Here is an 18864-nt window from a genome sequence, read left to right as displayed (position 1 = left end):
TCTTGGTTTGTATACACATTATGTTGGATATAGATCTGGCTGTACCAATCTTCAGGATGTATAATCATGACGGTGATGATGAGGCTTCATGTACATCACTGAACCCCCTACTCCCCGCCACTGCTAACCCTCATATTGTCCCTCCCCCTCGCTCAGCTCTCTTCCCCATGGTTATAAAGACACAGCATTCAGCACTTTTGACTCTGTCATTATATAACAAGTCGAAAATTTCTTTTTTTCTTTTCTTTTTTTTTTACCCTGTTGCAAGAAGTTTATAGTGATTAATGTACATGTAAAAATAACCAATAAATAGTTTTCGTGGCCCTGCTGTACAAAAGGCATTTGCTGAAATCATCAGGCCCAAGCACGGTGTAGCCAAACATCAGCCCTCAGGCAGTCTACAAGGTATGTACAAAGTTTCTTTTCCCATAGTAATGAAAAATCTTCTCTTTTTTTCTTTTTTTCTTTTTTTCTTTTTTTCTTTTAGAGGAGGTTTGGGAGAGAAGTAAGTTCCGGGATGGTGATTCATAGAGGTATAAATGCTTAGATTTTTTTTTTCCGTCTATACAAAATTGCAACACATTTCGCGACTGGTCCTTGCAGCAGCCTCTTGCGGATTACACAAAGGGTATTGAAGAAGAAAAACCCAATGGAGAAGAGAAACCGTCCTGGTAGACTTTGTACAGCCATGGTTAAAGATGAGTTAAAGGAATTGATGTTAATGCCATCGCTGGTTATCACAGAGCAAGGGAGGGCTTCGGGGAGGGGGCTCATAATTGCGGCAGTGCAGGCACCGTCTTAGTGGAGGAAGAATTCTCTTCAAGGCTAAGATGACGATTTCGCTGGATGGGGGGATTCAAGGCAGTGTGGCAGAGGACGGCAATACAAGAAGAGGGGTAACAATACCAATGGGGTGGGACGGTGGACAGCCTGAAGACATTCCTGCGTTGGTGAGGCTATCATATGCCCACTCAGGGTTCATTTACTTTATGTCCTCTGTCAAAACAAGAAAAGAAGAGCATATTTGTATTGATTTAGCAGGTAATGACATCGAAAAAAAAAAAAATCATCTTAAAGTGTTCCACGCTGTTTCCCATGTTAAATAAATGTATACCATGCAGTATACTTTTTATTGCCATTTACATTTCTATGGAAAAGCAAAGCAGCCTGCACTATTCCATACAGCAAGTAAATGTAAACTCCAACATAAAGCACCTGGATGGAGGCCAAAATGACACTCTACTGGCGTCTATCAGCTAATGGGGTCTAAGGATATGTTTACCGTAAATGCCAGTAGGTTTCCCGATGTATATGGAAAACAGCTGCTGAAAATGCAGTGGGAAAGAAGCCGCCTGCTCCTCACAGATGAACAGATCACCGGATGTTCTCATTAGAAACAGAATAGGACAAAGTCAATATCTGTAGAGGATTTCTGGACTTTAGTGAGAATTATTATTGTTATAGCTCCATGGTGTAAAATGGTTTACCACTACTATTGCATAATGTCAGTGTTTCTCTATGGAAGAAATAGTAACATGGTCATTTTCCGAATTTTAACTTCCTTGCAGTTTTTCAAAGTCACCTCCAACATTTTTTCCTCCAAATAAAAAGATTGAGGTTGCAGTATTGCAATTTACCATGACCTCAGCAATGCAACTGAAACGACACAAAACATTGTGTAAGCAGCAGCATTAGAGCTAAGTCAGGCCATCTAAAGCTGTCTGTCTACCCTGCAGATAAGGATGCATACTGTGGAGAAGGGGTCCCATAGGAAAGTGAGAAGAGTTCCCCTTGACCTACACTCTCTAGCTAACTGCATAGATACATACACAATTCATGGTATGCCAGTCAAAGAGCATCTGTAGTGCATGCATACATAATAGTGTCATTCATATGTAATGCATTAAGCCAAAGTGATCATATTATAGTTATATTAAAGGGATATTCTGCTCAAACATAACTTTTGATATATTGCTGCCCATGGTGAGACTAAAAATTCCTTCCATACTTGTTATTATATATTCAGTCTCCTTCTCCTAGTTCTGAGCTGCTGCTTTCTGCTGAAGACACAAAAAAACTGTGTGAGCTTTTCTCTCCATCTCCCCCCTCCCTTTTGAGACAGCTGATGTAAATAAGTCCCTATCTACAACTTTGTAGCAACTTCGTAAAACCGGCAGGGAAAATCATAATGAGTTCATCAGCAACTTGACCTTAGATTAACAAAGAAGCTATAGTGTTGCATATAAGGTCTGCCAGGGGGGAAGAAGAAGAGATGGAGATAACAGCTCTCACACAGTTTTTTGTGTCTTCAGCAGAAAGCAGTAACTGAGAACTGGGTGAAGGAGACTGAATAGAAAATAAGAAGTGTGGAATGAATTGCTAGACTCACCATGGGCGGCAATATATGAAAAGTTATGTTTGAGCGGAATACCCCTTTAAAAGATATATATTTTTTTTTTTAATTGGCCTATGCTATTCCACATCTGACACCCCACTGAAAACCCCACTAGAGGAGCAGCAGTAACCCAGCACAGTCACTGTACAGAGCTGTCCACTTCCAGTTCTGTCCTCTATGTACGCAGCAGCCTTAGCTCTGGCAAACAGATGTGCTGGACCTCCATCGATCAGCTTGTTATCCCCTTTAATATGGATAGGAGATAACATGCCCAGATGAGATTATCCCTTTAATACCAGCTATATAGTTAACAAATAATACAACATATTGTACATTGTACCTACATAAGATTAAAAGTTACCCATGAGGGTTCAGTCTGCAGATAATGGTCTGTCAGCAGCAATAATGGGAATTGTACTATTTCAATAGCTGGAGAACCTCATGTAAGAGATTAGTGATGCAATACTCCAGAATTAATGCAGCCCTTTCAGTAGATGTGTATGTCCCATAAAGTATTTATTATTAACATATATAACATATAAAAATTAGTTTATGGGGCAACAACCCAGCATTTACTGTGCGGCAGGGAGAGTCTATGGTTATGAAATACAATTCTTTGCAGTGGCTCAGACCTGTAACAAGGTAGAATCTTAGTGAAACAAATGTAACTAGCTCTTAAGATGTAAAGTAAATAAAGAAAGCATAGAAAAGACAAAAAAACATGCCTACAGGGTGACTCCAGGACAAACTCTATTATTGTAAAATAGTAACAGTCTGAAGGGTGTTATTCACTAGTTTGGCCACTGTGAGGCACTGTTACCTCAAATGCCATAACTATAAACAAGTCTTCAAATATGTCATTGTTATCTGCTGTCCAAATCCTTCAACCTTCTCATCAGTCTTTTGAAAGAGAGGAAATCCTACCAGGACCAGGACCCTGCTGTATTGGCTGGAGTGCAGAGCAACTGTTAAGGTCCCCATACACCTTATATTTTTGTTGGCTGTACCCGCCGCTCGTGACTCTCCTGACTGACAAATGACAGATGATGTTGGTGGACATAGGGTCGGGCATGATGAAAAATAATTGTATGACCTCTTTGTTCTGGGAAAGATAAGCCACAGCCAGAGCTCTCTGGCTGCAGTTTACCACTCCCCTCTCCATAGAAGGTGTTTGGCCCCTTTGATTGAGATTCTTTGAGTCTATATATTTGGTGGGAAAAGTTTCAGGATAAATTGTCATTAGAGGGGATCACAACTTGAACAGCCATAGGCTGTATCCAAGTTTTCCAGGACTCCCTAGGGCTGCATCCAACTGCGTCAGCCACTGGTAATCAAATGCAGCATTCTCAATTCGCAATCATCTCTACTTGTCTATTTATTCATGGAAATCACTACTCATTCTAGGCTAAACCATTGTGTTAGTAATCATGCTCAGCGACAACTCTCTCTACCTGCACACATATACACAAATAGCTGTCAGTCAGTGTGTAAGACCGCCCATGGGACTACCTAGCCAGACTCTAACTGGTCAGCCTACTTCTGAGGAGCTGGCCAAAGAAAGAGGGTTGTCATTAAAACACAGAGGCAATCCTGCTATTCTGCATATAGGGCTAATAGGCAGGAAATAATGAAGTTTTAAAGGGGAACTATTAAAATCTGACCTGCTGATATGTCCCTATTGCAAATGGGGCGCTGAGGATGAAGGTATGTCTCTTACCTTCATCCCCGGTGCCGTTCCTGCGCAGTTTTAATGTAATCCTGTGTCCGGTAAGTCAGTTTGGAGCACAGCCCTGCCCCCAGACCGCTGATGGGGAGAGGCGCAACGACCTGTGCGCAGTAGGGACACATCAGCAGGTTAGATGCTGATGGGTTACATATAATGGCACATTTATGGCATCTCCAGGATAAACAGCCCTCTCAGCTGTCATCCCTGGCAAAGAACCAGACAGGGCATAGCCCTTGTTCTACAGATAGGTGCATGTAAATGGCATTATATTTTATTATACAGTATGGAAGGCTCCCACAGTAACAAGCCTCAAATACATAAGCTACCTCTATAGTATGTAAACCCTGGGATCATGATATATCGCCTTACCTTTATTGTCTGCCTTCAGCTCCTCAAGAAGTAAGTCATTCTGTCTGTTACCCAATACAAAGGCCAGGAAGGAGAGAATAAGGGCATTCAGGATCCCAATAATGGCCAATATGTAGGCCCAGCGGACGGAGCAGTCTCCCAGGGAGTATTTTCCAGTCTTGTCCCCGCACATGTCCTTAATGGTCTCCGCATCCCATCCATCTGGGAATATCATGCAGGCGAGCACCAGACACACAGCTGAAGAACAAAGCAGAAAACTGTTAGCAAGCAGACACGTGAACAATGAAGTTATCACAAAGTTAACACAAAGTATTTTTCACGACAACAACGGCTGTGTTTAAATGGGATGCATTAAAGTCAATAAAAACAATGCCCGTTGTTCACACAATGAATTGAACAACGGCCATTGTTTACTGTGGCCGTTGAAATAATTGACATGTCAATTATTTCCAACTAGTATTGGAACAGCACAGGTTAGGCACAAAATAGTCAAAAATAGAAGGGTGCACGTCTCACCAAACGGGATCCCAACCGTCCGGACAAAATCCGCTTGAGAAAGGCTGAGTGTCAGCCGAAACGTTGCGGGAAGTAGGATGTGAATAAACCACACATTTTTTCACCTGAGTGCTGTCTCCACGCTTTCATGTCAATTATTTCCGTCCGTCGTGCATTGATTGCAATGCAATTTTTAATGCAACAACGTCTGTTGTTTTTGAGTGCCAAACAACAGCCGTTGTCCTTACATTCTGTGAACATAGCTGCATTTACAATCCTACAGGCTTCAGGGCTGAAATCATGCAGCATTCCCTGCCACCTTGATGCCAGTACAAAGCTTTTCTTTAAGCAGCAGACATTGGCAGTGTAAGACTGGCATCAGTAAGGGATCCGGGGCAGCTGAGTACACATTTTAATGTTTTACTGCCACCTTGAGCACCGCTGAATGTAATGCTTTTCTTCTTTAGACAACCCTTTAACTTCAGATTAAGTATTCAGATTAGGATATACTTCTTAACTTCAACCTTGGCATTGATGTGACTATTTACACCTGTATACATGTTTATAGTGCTATAAAATATCCAATATCCCAGTATGAGTCTCTGGCTATAAGCAGTCAGATGGGAAAGAACAATTGTGTCACCTAACTAAGCTGCAGTAAAGCCACTTGCGTCTATTCGAAACCAAGTCTGTCCCTTTAAATAAACTTAGAAGGAGAACAGTGTGCTAGTTGTACAGAAAGTCTTAGCGGTTGTGGAGATTCCCCAGTGATCTTTTGTCAAATGGTGTATTCCTGTGCTCTGGAGAAGCATTTTTCTTGGCTTTTAATGGGAATTGTGTGTACCCTGTCCTCTATACTAAATGAAAATAACTTGTTAGATGGAAAACACATCTATGGAGAACCCTTGTAACAAAGGAAAGTACAGAGACAGGTGCTAATGCAATGATGAATGGGGAAAACAGTAAAATGTCTATTGTGGATTAGGAAAGCAGATCCTAAAGCAGTGCAACTCTTTTATATAGGGTTGAATCTACTTTTGCAGCTGTAATACCAGACACAGCACAAAGACAGGAGTGGTGCCGTTTCTAGAAGAATTTTTTTTTTTTTAACATACAAGTTCTATAAGACACGCAGGGCACATTGATGTGAAATGTCTCTCAGACCTAATGTCCTAGAGGTGTACCATTCTGCACTTCATTGCAAAATAATGCAGCAGAGTCTGTACATTGTCTTCTGCAGACCACGTTCCATTGCTATTGCTAGTCTCTTCTTATAAAGCAGTGGGGCCTTGGCCTATACTCACTCTGCTACATAGTTTTTGTTGCCCTTGTGTAGGCATGGAGGAGATATCCTCATGTCTATTATTGAAGCTCATCTGTCAGTTTCATGTTATGCTCAGAGCTCAAGTGTCAAGGAGGCGGTGCCGAGCCTACAACATACATACCTCCTCCCTTCACCACCCTTCCTTGCTATGACTGATTGATGTACAGAGCTTGGCTTCCAACACATCAGTCAAGGCAGGGCATGGGTGGTGGAGGAGGCAAGCATAATATGGGTCTTTGACGTTCTTTCTGAACACTAATATAGAGCTGATAGATTTCTTTTAAATGAACTGCAATATTACACACAGTCTACTGGCATAGATGGCGCTGTTTCTAAAATAAAGCGGTAGTGTTTACCATCTATTCTATTGGGAGAAGATTTCAATTTGTAAATCAAATGGAGACACAACAAAGGTTGGATCTCTCTGTTTTTTTTTTTTACTCTTTCCAACACACAGGACCTTATTACTCCCCCCATGTATAGAGAAAGAGAAGCCTCTGAGCCCCTGAGATGATGATCAGCATATGGAAAACAAGTCAAGCTGGATATTATTGCAGGTTTAGTTAAAGCTCTGTTCCTCTGCTGCAAATTAGCAGTAGCGGCCAACATTAGGCTTAATGAAAAGCGTACTCCCCAGCCGCTCTCAAGGACCTGCGAACACTTTCAATTTTAAGATTCGCTGCCTTCTAGACACAATCTATTTACCTTTAATATATCTCTCTTAACATCAGGCTCCATTGGGGCCCGAGTGCTGGAAAGTACTTGAAAATGAAGTGCTTGTTCCTTGTAAAATCAAAGTTTGATTCAAGAAATGCAGACTAATATACATATTTATTTACCCACATCCTGCCTGGCGCCTTCGTCTTGGAATGAATTAGACTTTAAGTTACTTCTCTGACTAGTGGTCTGTGGAAGAACTGGCTGGCATGAAAGAATTCATGCATTTATGGTCTCTGTTACATAACGTACTTTTTCTTACCTTCATCTTTGGCGCCATTTCTGTGCTAATGAGTAGAGATGTAGGAACTTGCCAGTAGTTCAGGTTTGCATGAACCCAAAGGTTCTTGAATCCCTTAGCCCAAAGACTGACTAAAAAACAGGCAGTATTTTCTAGACAGTCCTCGGCTGCATCCACCTTCTCCAGGAGTTGGGATTCCAATGCTGATCGTTTGGGTTTGTACACTGATCTACTCCCCGACAGCCTGCTCTGCTGGTATTCATTAGAAGGGGGTGGATCAGTGCACTGGAAGCGGTACTCCCGTCCCCAGTGCACCAAAATGCCTCATTAGCACAGGAGATAAACTAGTAATATCACAGAAACTGCACCAAAGATGAAGTTAAGAAACTTCCTTTCACCCTCAGCGCCCCATGTGCTATAGGGACATATGCATTTTTGATGAGTTTGATGAGTGATTCAATGGCTTCAACACAAATGACAGAACATACGTTTTGTTAAGCAGAAAAAAACCTCATAATTATGCTCAAAAAGTATGCCACACAATATGACATTTTTTCCATGAAAACACTGTGACATCAGTCTTATAGGATTAAAAAAACACATAGCAGCTGTCTTCCAGAAACAGTGCCACACTCATCCTTAGTCTGTGTATGATATTACAACTTAGGCCACATTCACACGTTAAGTAAATAAACAGCGTGTCCGTACAGTAGCACAGAGATTTAACCGTTTCAGAGATCACAGCATCATAATAAATAAGTGATTCTGGGAGATGCAAGCTCCAGTCCGTAGCATCCAGTCCATGAACAGACCATATCTACGAAATGTGTGAATGTGGCCTTAGCTCCATTCACCTCATTCGAACAGTATGAGGACACGTACACGTTGTACTGTTTCTGCTGTTTTAGGCTATGTTCACACTGCGTAAGAGACTGGCCGTTCCATGACCCCGGCCGGGTCACGGAACGGACGGTCTCTGGCCGGATCATCTGGGCCGGTACTTAAGTACCGGCCAGATAATCTTTCCGGCCGCAGAGCTCTGATGCGGGTGCATCAGCGCACGCCTACATCAGAGCTTCCCATAGCACACAGTGAAGCAAGCGGCCGGAGCTGCTCGCTTCACTGTGTGAACTGACAGGGCTTTCTGCGGCTGGAATTCACTAAATTATGGCCGCAGAAAACTGACATGTCAGTTATTTACGGCCCCGTATGGAATTCCGTCTGGAGCGTGTACGATGTGTATACGCTCCGGCCGGGATCCCATTGAAAGTAAGGCATTGTTCCACCGCGCCAAAACTACGGCCGTTGTTGCCATCGGCAACAACGGCTGTACTTTTACATAGTGTGAACATAGCCTTAAAGTGGATTTCTAATGAAAGCTACTTATCCCCTATTACAGCACTCAGATATATTTGCCCTGCCCATAGAGTTAAATGGAGCAGCAGCACACATGTCCAATTGCTTTTCCATTTTAACAGGAGGTGAACAAGGCACTCTTGTCTTCATGATCGGGATGAATGTTTTTCTGGGAACCCTTTAAGGTAATATTGCACACTACAGATTTGTTGAAAAATGTCAGTAACTAAAAATCTATCTATCTATCTATCTATCTATCTATCTATCTATCTATTTGTATGTATACAATATAAGTATTTTATTACATTTGGTGCTGAATGCTTACGGCTTACATTATCACTTTCCATCTCTGTATGTTTGTGTATTGTATTGCCTCTGGTGTTCCGGCTTAATATATGCTTTTTGTATTCTTGGTCTAGCAGTGACTACCAAGGTCATCCTCATTCTGTACGTTCTGTCTTATTTTCATGCCACTTTACCAAAGCCGTAGCTTTGGATCTGCAATGTCGACTAAAAAATCCCGGCATCATTTATCATAGCCTATAAAGTGATTCTCTTTTAAGGGGCTGCACATCTCTGCCGCTGCCTGATTAATGATTCCTGTAAACGCCTAGCTTGTAACATCCACACACATCTACAGACGCTCAAACAAATTTGTCTTGCTCATTTTGGACTTGGTAATTTCAATTCCCCAGCCCCCTTTCTCTGGAGAGCTTTAGCAATTATTTGTGGTCATATCCTTTGAGTCTTCTCTTCAGAAATCAATAAGTAACTGAATAGAAGCCGTTTGTGTCCGAGGAAACCCCCCACCCGATGGTTGCTGTAGGACTTACACATGGAATAGTTCTAGGCTGCAGAGAGACAAAAAACCTTATGACAAAAATCAAAATGTTGAAGTTTGAAGCATAACCTTTACTTTCTGCAACTGCAAAAATCAAGTAACATAATCCCTTGTGTATAAAAGAGCATTCTACATCAGTTAGACGACATGGAAGGACATCTCTTCAGTGTAAACTCTGCTGATAAGTCATGACCAAACCCAAATTGATGTAAAGCTTTCATTAACCCTTTGGAGTATGTCTCCAAAACACTACTGCCATCAAACTGCCCCAATAAATAATACTGCCATCATAGTGTCCTAATAAATAATACTGCCACCATAGTGCCCACATTTTACAATACTGCCATCATAGTGCCCTAATAAATAATACTGCCACCATAGTGCCCACATTTCACAATACTGCCATCATAGTGCCCTCATTACACAATACTACCACCATAGTGCCCTAATAAATAAAACTGCCACCATAGTGCCCACATTTCACAATACTGCCATCATAGTGCCCCAATAAACAGTACTAGCATCATAGTGCCCCAATGCACAATAGTGCCCCAATAAACAAATACTACCATAATAGTGCCCCCACTACAAAATACAGCCATCATAGTGCTCCAATAAATAATACTGCCATCATAGTGCCCCAATAAACAGTACTGTCACAATAGTGCCACAATACACAATACTGCCATCATAGTGCCCCAATAAACAGTTCTTCCAAAATAGTACCCCATTACACAATACTGCCCTCGTAGTGCCCCATTACACAATACTACCATCATAGTGCCCAATAAATAATACTACCCTCTTAGAGCCCCCAATACACAATACTGCCATCATAGTGCCCCAATACACAATACTGTCACTGTTATAGTTCCCCAAAGAGCAATATTGCTAGCACAGTTTTTTCAAATAAGCAATTCCCCCATCATCGTATCCTACCTCTGGCAAACTATTCTACCATCTTAGTGCACCCAATAAGCAACACTGCCAACAGAGTGCTCACATAAACAATACTGCTATGCTAATGTCTCCAATAAGCAGTACTGCCATCATAGTGTCTCCAATAACAATATTGCCATCATAGTAACCCATATAAGCAAAACAACCCACATAATACTGCCATAATAGTGCCCCAATAAATAATACTGCCATTAAAGTGCCATAATACACAGTACTGCCACCATAGTACCCCCATTACACAATACTTTTATCATAGTGCCCCAATAAACAATAGTGCAATCATAGTACCCCCTATACACAATATTGCCTACAATAAGCAATACTGCCATCATAATGCCTCCAATAACAATATTTCCACCAATAAAATACTGTCATAATAGTAACCCATATAAACCAAACAGCCGGCATAGTGTCTCCAATAAACAATACTGTTATTCTAATGTCTCCAATAAGCAATACTGCCATCACAGTACCTCCAGTAACAATACTGCCATCACAGTGCTTCCAGCAACAATACTGCCATCACAGTGCTTCCAGCAACAATATTGCCATCACAATGCTTCCAGTAACAATACTGCCATCACAGTACTTCCAGTAACAATACTGCCATCACAATGCTTCCAGTAACAATACTGCCATCACAGTGTCTCCAGTAACAATACTGCCATCACAGTACTTCCAGTAACAATACTGCCATCACAGTGCCTCCAGTAACAATACTGCCATCACAGTGTCTCCAGTAACAATACTGCCGTCACAATGCTTCCAGTAACAATACTGCCATCACAGTGCCTCCAGTAACAATACTGCCATCACAGTGCCTCCAGTAACAATACTGCCATCACAATGCTTCCAGTAACAATACTGCCATCACAGTGCTTCCAGTAACAATACTGCCATCACAGTGCTTCCAGTAACAATACTGCCATCACAGTGCATCCAGTAACAATACTGCCATCACAGTGCTGCCAGTAACAATACTGCCATCACAGTGCCTCCAGTAACAATACTGCCATCACAATGCTTCCAGTAACAATACTGCCATCACAGTGCTTCCAGTAACAATACTGCCATCACAGTGCTTCCAGTAACAATACTGCCGTCACAGTGCCTCCAGTAACAATACTGCCATCACAGTGCTTCCAGTAACAATACTGCCATCACAGTGCTTCCGGTAACAATACTGCCATCACAGAGCCTCCAGTAACAATACTGCCATCACAGTGCTTCCAGTAACAATACTGCCATCACAGTGTCTCCAGTAACAATACTGCCATCACAGTGCTTCCAGTAACAATACTGCCATCACAGTGTCTCCAGTAACAATACTGCCATCACAGTGCCTCCAGTAACAATACTGCCATCACAATGCTTCCAGTAAAAATACTGCCATCACAGTGTCTCCAGTAACAATACTGCCATCACAGTGCTTCCAGTAACAATACTGCCATCACAGAGCCTCCAGTAACAATACTGCCATCACAATGCTTCCAGTAAAAATACTGCCATCATAGTGTCTCCAGTAACAATACTGCCATCACAGTGCTTTCGGTAACAATACTGCCATCACAAAGCCTCCAGTAACAATACTGCCATCACAGTGTCTCCAGTAACAATACTGCCATCACAGTGTCTCCAGTAACAATACTGCCATCACAGTGCTTCCAGTAACAATACTGCCATCACAGTGTCTCCAGTAACAATACTGCCATCACAGTGTCTCCAGTAACAATACTGCCATCACAGTACCTCCAGTAACAATACTGCCATCACAGTGCTTCCAGTAACAATACTGCCATCACAATGCTTCCAGTAACAATACTGCCATCACAGTGTCTCCAGTAACAATACTGCCATCACAGTGTCTCCAGTAACAATACTGCCATCACAGTGCTTCCAGTAACAATACTGCCATCACAGTGTCTCCAGTAACAATACTGCCACACAGTGCCTCCAGTAACAATACTGCCATCACAATGCTTCCAGTAAAAATACTGCCATCACAGTGCCTCCAGTAACAATACTGCCATCACAATGCTTCCAGTAACAATACTGCCGTCACAGTGCTTCCGGTAACAATACTGCCATCACAGTGTCTCCAGTAACAATACTGCCATCACAGTTTCTCCAGTAACAATACTGCCATCACAGTGCTTCCAGTAACAATACTGCCATCACAGTGCTTCCAGTAACAATACTGCCATCACAGTGCTTCCAGTAACAATACTGCCATCACAGAGCCTCCAGTAACAATACTGCCATCACAGTGCTTCCAGTAACAATACTGCCATCACAGTGCCTCCAGTAACAATACTGCCATCACAGTGCCTCCAGTAACAATACTGCCATCACAATGCTTCCAGTAAAAATACTGCCATCACAGTGCCTCCAGTAACAATACTGCCATCACAATGCTTTCAGTAACAATACTGCCGTCACAGTGCTTCCGGTAACAATACTGCCATCACAATGCTTCCAGTAACAATACTGCCATCACAGTGCCTCCAGTAACAATACTGCCATCACAATGCTTCCAGTAACAATACTGCCATCACAGAGCCTCCAGTAACAATACTGCCATCACAGTGCTTCCAGTAACAATACTGCCATCACAGTGCCTCCAGTAACAATACTGCCATCACAGTGCCTCCAGTAACAATACTGCCATCACAGAGCCTCCAGTAACAATACTGCCATCACAGTGCCTCCAGTAACAATACTGCCATCACAATGCTTCCAGTAACAATACTGCCATCACAGTGTCTCCAGTAACAATACTGCCATCACAGTGTCTCCAGTAACAATACTGCCATCACAGTACCTCCAGTAACAATACTGCCATCACAGTGCCTCCAGTAACAATACTGCCATCACAATGCTTCCAGTAACAATACTGCCATCACAGTGCTTCCAGTAACAATACTGCCATCACAATGCTTCCAGTAACAATACTGCCGTCACAGTGCTTCCGGTAACAATACTGCCATCACAGTGTCTCCAGTAACAATACTGCCATCACAGTGTCTCCAGTAACAATACTGCCATCACTGTACCTCCAGTAACAATACTGCCATCACAGTGCCTCCAGTAACAATACTGCCATCACAGTGCCTCCAGTAACAATACTGCCATCACAATGCTTCCAGTAAAAATACTGCCATCACAGTGCCTCCAGTAACAATACTGCCATCACAATGCTTCCAGTAACAATACTGCCGTCACAGTGCTTCCGGTAACAATACTGCCATCACAGTGTCTCCAGTAACAATACTGCCATCACAGTGTCTCCAGTAACAATACTGCCATCACAGTGCTTCCAGTAACAATACTGCCATCACAATGCTTCCAGTAACAATACTGCCATCACAGTGCCTCCAGTAACAATACTGCCATCACAATGCTTCCAGTAACAATACTGCCATCACAGAGCCTCCAGTAACAATACTGCCATCACAGTGCTTCCAGTAACAATACTGCCATCACAGTGCCTCCAGTAACAATACTGCCATCACAGTGCCTCCAGTAACAATACTGCCATCACAATGCTTCCAGTAAAAATACTGCCATCACAGTGCCTCCAGTAACAATACTGCCATCACAGAGCCTCCAGTAACAATACTGCCATCACAGTGCTTCCAGTAACAATACTGCCATCACAGTGCCTCCAGTAACAATACTGCCATCACAGTGCCTCCAGTAACAATACTGCCATCACAATGCTTCCAGTAAAAATACTGCCATCACAGTGCCTCCAGTAACAATACTGCCATCACAATGCTTCCAGTAACAATACTGCCGTCACAGTGCTTCCGGTAACAATACTGCCATCACAGAGCCTCCAGTAACAATACTGCCATCACAGAGCCTCCAGTAACAATACTGCCATCACAGTGTCTCCAGTAACAATACTGCCATCACAGTGTCTCCAGTAACAATACTGCCATCACAGTGCCTCCAGTAACAATACTGCCATCACAATGCTTCCAGTAACAATACTGCCATCACAATGCTTCCAGTAACAATACTGCCATCACAGTGCTTCCAGTAACAATACTGCCATCACAATGCTTCCAGCAACAATACTGCCATCACAGTACCTCCAGTAACAATACTGCCATCACAGTGCTTCCAGTAACAATACTGCCATCACAATGCTTCCAGTAACAATACTGCCGTCACAGTGCTTCCGGTAACAATACTGCCATCACAGTGTCTCCAGTAACAATACTGCCATCACAGTGTCTCCAGTAACAATACTGCCATCACAGTGCTTCCAGTAACAATACTGCCATCACAATGCTTCCAGTAACAATACTGCCATCACAGTGCCTCCAGTAACAATACTGCCATCACAATGCTTCCAGTAAAAATACTGCCATCACAGTGCCTCCAGTAACAATACTGCCATCACAATGCTTCCAGTATCAATACTGCCGTCACAGTGCTTCCGGTAACAATACTGCCATCACAGAGCCTCCAGTAACAATACTGCCATCACAGAGCCTCCAGTAACAATACTGCCATCACAGAGCCTCCAGTAACAATACTGCCATCACAGAGCCTCCAGTAACAATACTGCCATCACAGAGCCTCCAGTAACAATACTGCCATCACAGTGTCTCCAGTAACAATACTGCCATCACAGTGTCTCCAGTAACAATACTGCCATCACAGTGCCTCCAGTAACAATACTGCCATCACAATGCTTCCAGTAACAATACTGCCATCACAATGCTTCCAGTAACAATACTGCCATCACAGTGCTTCCAGTAACAATACTGCCATCACAATGCTTCCAGTAACAATACTGCCATCACAGTACCTCCAGTAACAATACTGCCATCACAGTGCTTCCAGTAACAATACTGCCATCACAATGCTTCCAGTAACAATACTGCCGTCACAGTGCTTCCGGTAACAATACTGCCATCACAGTGTCTCCAGTAACAATACTGCCATCACAGTGTCTCCAGTAACAATACTGCCATCACAGTGCTTCCAGTAACAATACTGCCATCACAATGCTTCCAGTAACAATACTGCCATCACAGTGCCTCCAGTAACAATACTGCCATCACAATGCTTCCAGTAACAATACTGCCATCACAGTACTTCCAGTAACAATACTGCCATCACAGTGCTTCCAGTAACAATACTGCCATCACAGTGCCTCCAGTAACAATACTGCCATCACAGTGCCTCCAGTAACAATACTGCCATCACAATGCTTCCAGTAAAAATACTGCCATCACAATGCTTCCAGTAACAATACTGCCATCACAGTACCTCCAGTAACAATACTGCCATCACAGTGCTTCCAGTAACAATACTGCCATCACAATGCTTCCAGTAACAATACTGACATCAGAGTGTGTCTAGTAACAATACAATAAAAATACTGTCATCATAGTAGCCCATATACTCAATACAGAAAAGAGAGTGTCTCCACTAAATACAATAACCACATTGTGCCCCAATACACAATACTGTCAGCAGAATCAAATTCAATAATGAAAAGGGAGGAAGGGTTTTCATTGAGTTTGTGGCCAGCTTACCGCTGTGAAGTGGCATCAGCAAAATTTTTGTTTTTGTGCAGACTAATCATTTTTCTGCTCACATTATCTGTTTGGTGGATGTGTAAAGGCTATTTTTGCAGTAGTTTTCATATAATATTTTCATATCATAATTTGCACTTTAATATTTTCTTGTTTTTTTTAAAACATTGGAGCTGGTAAAAGCTGTCCTCCTGCTTTTGATGTTTCTATGCAATGCTGTTTTTGTGCAAATTCACTAACAGACATGCATGCTAAACAACAGTAGAAAACAAAAAAAAATTAGGTCATGATAAATTCCTCCCCTGGCATTAATATTGAAGTCAGTGGAAGTTTTTGCAGCTAGCTCCATCTAGTGGCAGGAACCAGCAGCTGCTTATCAGAGATTTAACTAGTTTGGGAGAAATGCAATCTGGGTGAAGAGAGAAGACAAGAATGCCAAATGTCAGGGGGTAATATACAAAACGGATGTAGACAATGAACCAACAAATCTGCTGACCAGTCCTATGTTTTCTAAACAAAACTTTACTAGGCTATGTTCACATTTGGTAAGATCATCCCGGCCGGTACTGCAGTACCGGCCGGATGATGTTTGGCGCAGCTGAGTTCTGATGCGGGTGTATCAGTGTGCCCCCCACATCAGAGTTCCCCACTGAACACAATAGAGCGTGCGGCTGGAGCCGCATGCTCCATTGTGTGAACTGACAGGATTTTCTGCGGCCGCTATTCAGTGAATTGCAGCAGCAGAAAACTGACATGTCATTTTTTCTGCTGCTAGGGATCCTGGCCGGAGTGTATACCATATAAGTACCGCAGAAATCACGGCTGTTGTAACATCGGCTGTGATTTCTGCGGGAACTTATGTAGTGTGAACATAGCCCTAACTTGTATAAAACTTGTATAAAACTTGTATAAAACTTGTATCAACCAGTTAGAAAAAAGATACTTTATGATTGACGTTCTAAAAGAAAATGAATGGAAACCTACAACTAGAACATAAAAATCTGTGCTGGTCATGTAAAGCACTCAGTTAGGCTGGGTTCACATGGAAAAATGCAAAAAAAAACCCCACAGATATATTTGTGTGCATCTGTTTTAATCCATTTTTCCATTGACTTCCATAAAAAAAAAAACGGATCAAAACACATCCGTTTTTTTTTACATACACAAAAACGCAGATGACCACGTTTTTGTGTACGTTAAATAAAGGATGCGTTTCAATCCATTTTTTTTAAAATAAATGAAAGTCAATAGAAAAGCGTATCAAAACGGATGCACACAAATACATTTGTTTTTTTTTGCATAAAACAGAGAAAAGAAACAGACTTTAAAGATAGTGGGAGGGGCGTGGCGTGGCGATGCTCTTCGGCCCCGAACAACGCCCTAAATGCTCTTAAGAAAGTAATTTGCATAAGAGCATTTAGCGATTTTAGAAAAAATGCAGGGGAGGAGAGGGAAGAAACTAATGGCCATATACTACTGAGGGACACAGTGACACAGCTGTGAACCCAGCCTAACAGTATGGTTTCAAAGTCTTGTTGAGCAGAAAATAACCAGAACAGATTTTCATCCTTGAGAGGTGGACATAGACACATAGAAGACTGTCAGCATAGAAAGACCATCTAGTCTGCCCTTTTAGATGACGAAGATTCCCATTCACTGACAGCAAGCGAAGTTCTTGAAATTCATCCAGAAAGTATATTTGAATCATACTATAAATAAGCTCTATTTACTAAAGCAGGTGTTCCCCTTTAATACTTTTACCACCAGTGCTGTAGGTATGCTCCTATCTGACTTGTCTTTCATCCCTAGCAGTGGATTGGTAAGATCAGAGCCTTTCAAGCACAGCCCAGAGCCCGGGTGGATTAACCAGTAAATCTCCCAGCAGCAAAGAAAGACACACTATAGATAAGCTGGAATTTTGTAGCCTTGTCTTCTGCTCTGGGATACACGCTCTATCCAGCTCATTTACTCTGATGATCCGCACTGGCTTTTCCACTATACACAGAGGTCCTGTGGTCATTTATTGTAAAGGAGCAGATATAACTTTGGCTGGAAGAGGACGGAGCAGAACATACATCAGAGGAGAAGGTCATTAACTCCACTATTCCTTAAAGTAACTGTATTGGCAGAAGTTTAATGCAGATGGAGCGAGCAGCGGCTCTGTCCATCCATTACCCTGCCTGAGATGAGACATTTGATGGCTAACCATACAGAACATGCCGTTGGCATTAAGGATGCACATACGGTGCAAACATGAAATACAGCTAGACTTGGAGGCGTATAATGTAGTACTAAGTGTTCTGAGGTACCCCACAAGGGTTTCATTTTTTTTAAAGGACCCCCCATTTCTACATGTACTTGGCAAACAGCCATATAGCAACAATAAAGGGTCTAGTCTAACAATATTTTTTTTTTCTGTCAATACGGTATTACTTTATTCCATTAAAGGGGCCCAGCACAGTTAGAATTTGGCGTACAGATTACATCAGTTATTATTTGACTGCAGAACGCATGGGGTAAACATGCCAGTATCTGAGGTTTCTGGGATCCTGACAGCATGGGAAGCCATCTGTCATGCTGACATTCTTGAACTGTCTGGTCTAAATTTACACTGTCTAAGAACTAGACAGTTTTAGTAAATCTGAGCTATCATTTATACGCTGAAGTGAGCTCCTAAGCTCCCTCTAGTGGTAACTCCAGGTTGTCAGAATGTTATTATTTAAAGGCTATCAACACCTTTGAATGCTTTCTTTTTTTTTTTTTTTTTTTTTTTTTTGCATTCTTTGTTAAAGCGGCACTATCAGCAGGTTCTTCCCAGAACCGCCCCCTCCCGTCCCACCCACTATGCATATTCATACCTGCATAGTGGGCTCTATACACGGCGG

General features: G+C 42.2%; 1 protein-coding gene across 1 annotated transcript in view; it reads right to left on the bottom strand.

Annotated features, from left to right (window-relative positions):
* Window positions 1-466: 466 nt before the first annotated feature.
* Window positions 467-18864, bottom strand: part of LHFPL4 (LHFPL tetraspan subfamily member 4) — a 100460-nt gene continuing 82062 nt past the window's right edge. The window contains exons 2-3 of the mRNA XM_069968760.1: window positions 4491-4727; window positions 467-996 (exon numbers count right to left, since the gene is read on the bottom strand). Of these exons, the coding sequence (XP_069824861.1) occupies window positions 983-996; window positions 4491-4727 (251 nt within the window). The 3' untranslated portion in view covers window positions 467-982. The remainder of the gene's footprint in view (window positions 997-4490; window positions 4728-18864) is intronic.

Source organism: Dendropsophus ebraccatus, chromosome 4 (assembly GCF_027789765.1).
Source record: "Dendropsophus ebraccatus isolate aDenEbr1 chromosome 4, aDenEbr1.pat, whole genome shotgun sequence".
Taxonomy (NCBI): domain Eukaryota; kingdom Metazoa; phylum Chordata; class Amphibia; order Anura; family Hylidae; genus Dendropsophus; species Dendropsophus ebraccatus.
This window is presented reverse-complemented; position numbering and strand designations above follow the sequence as displayed.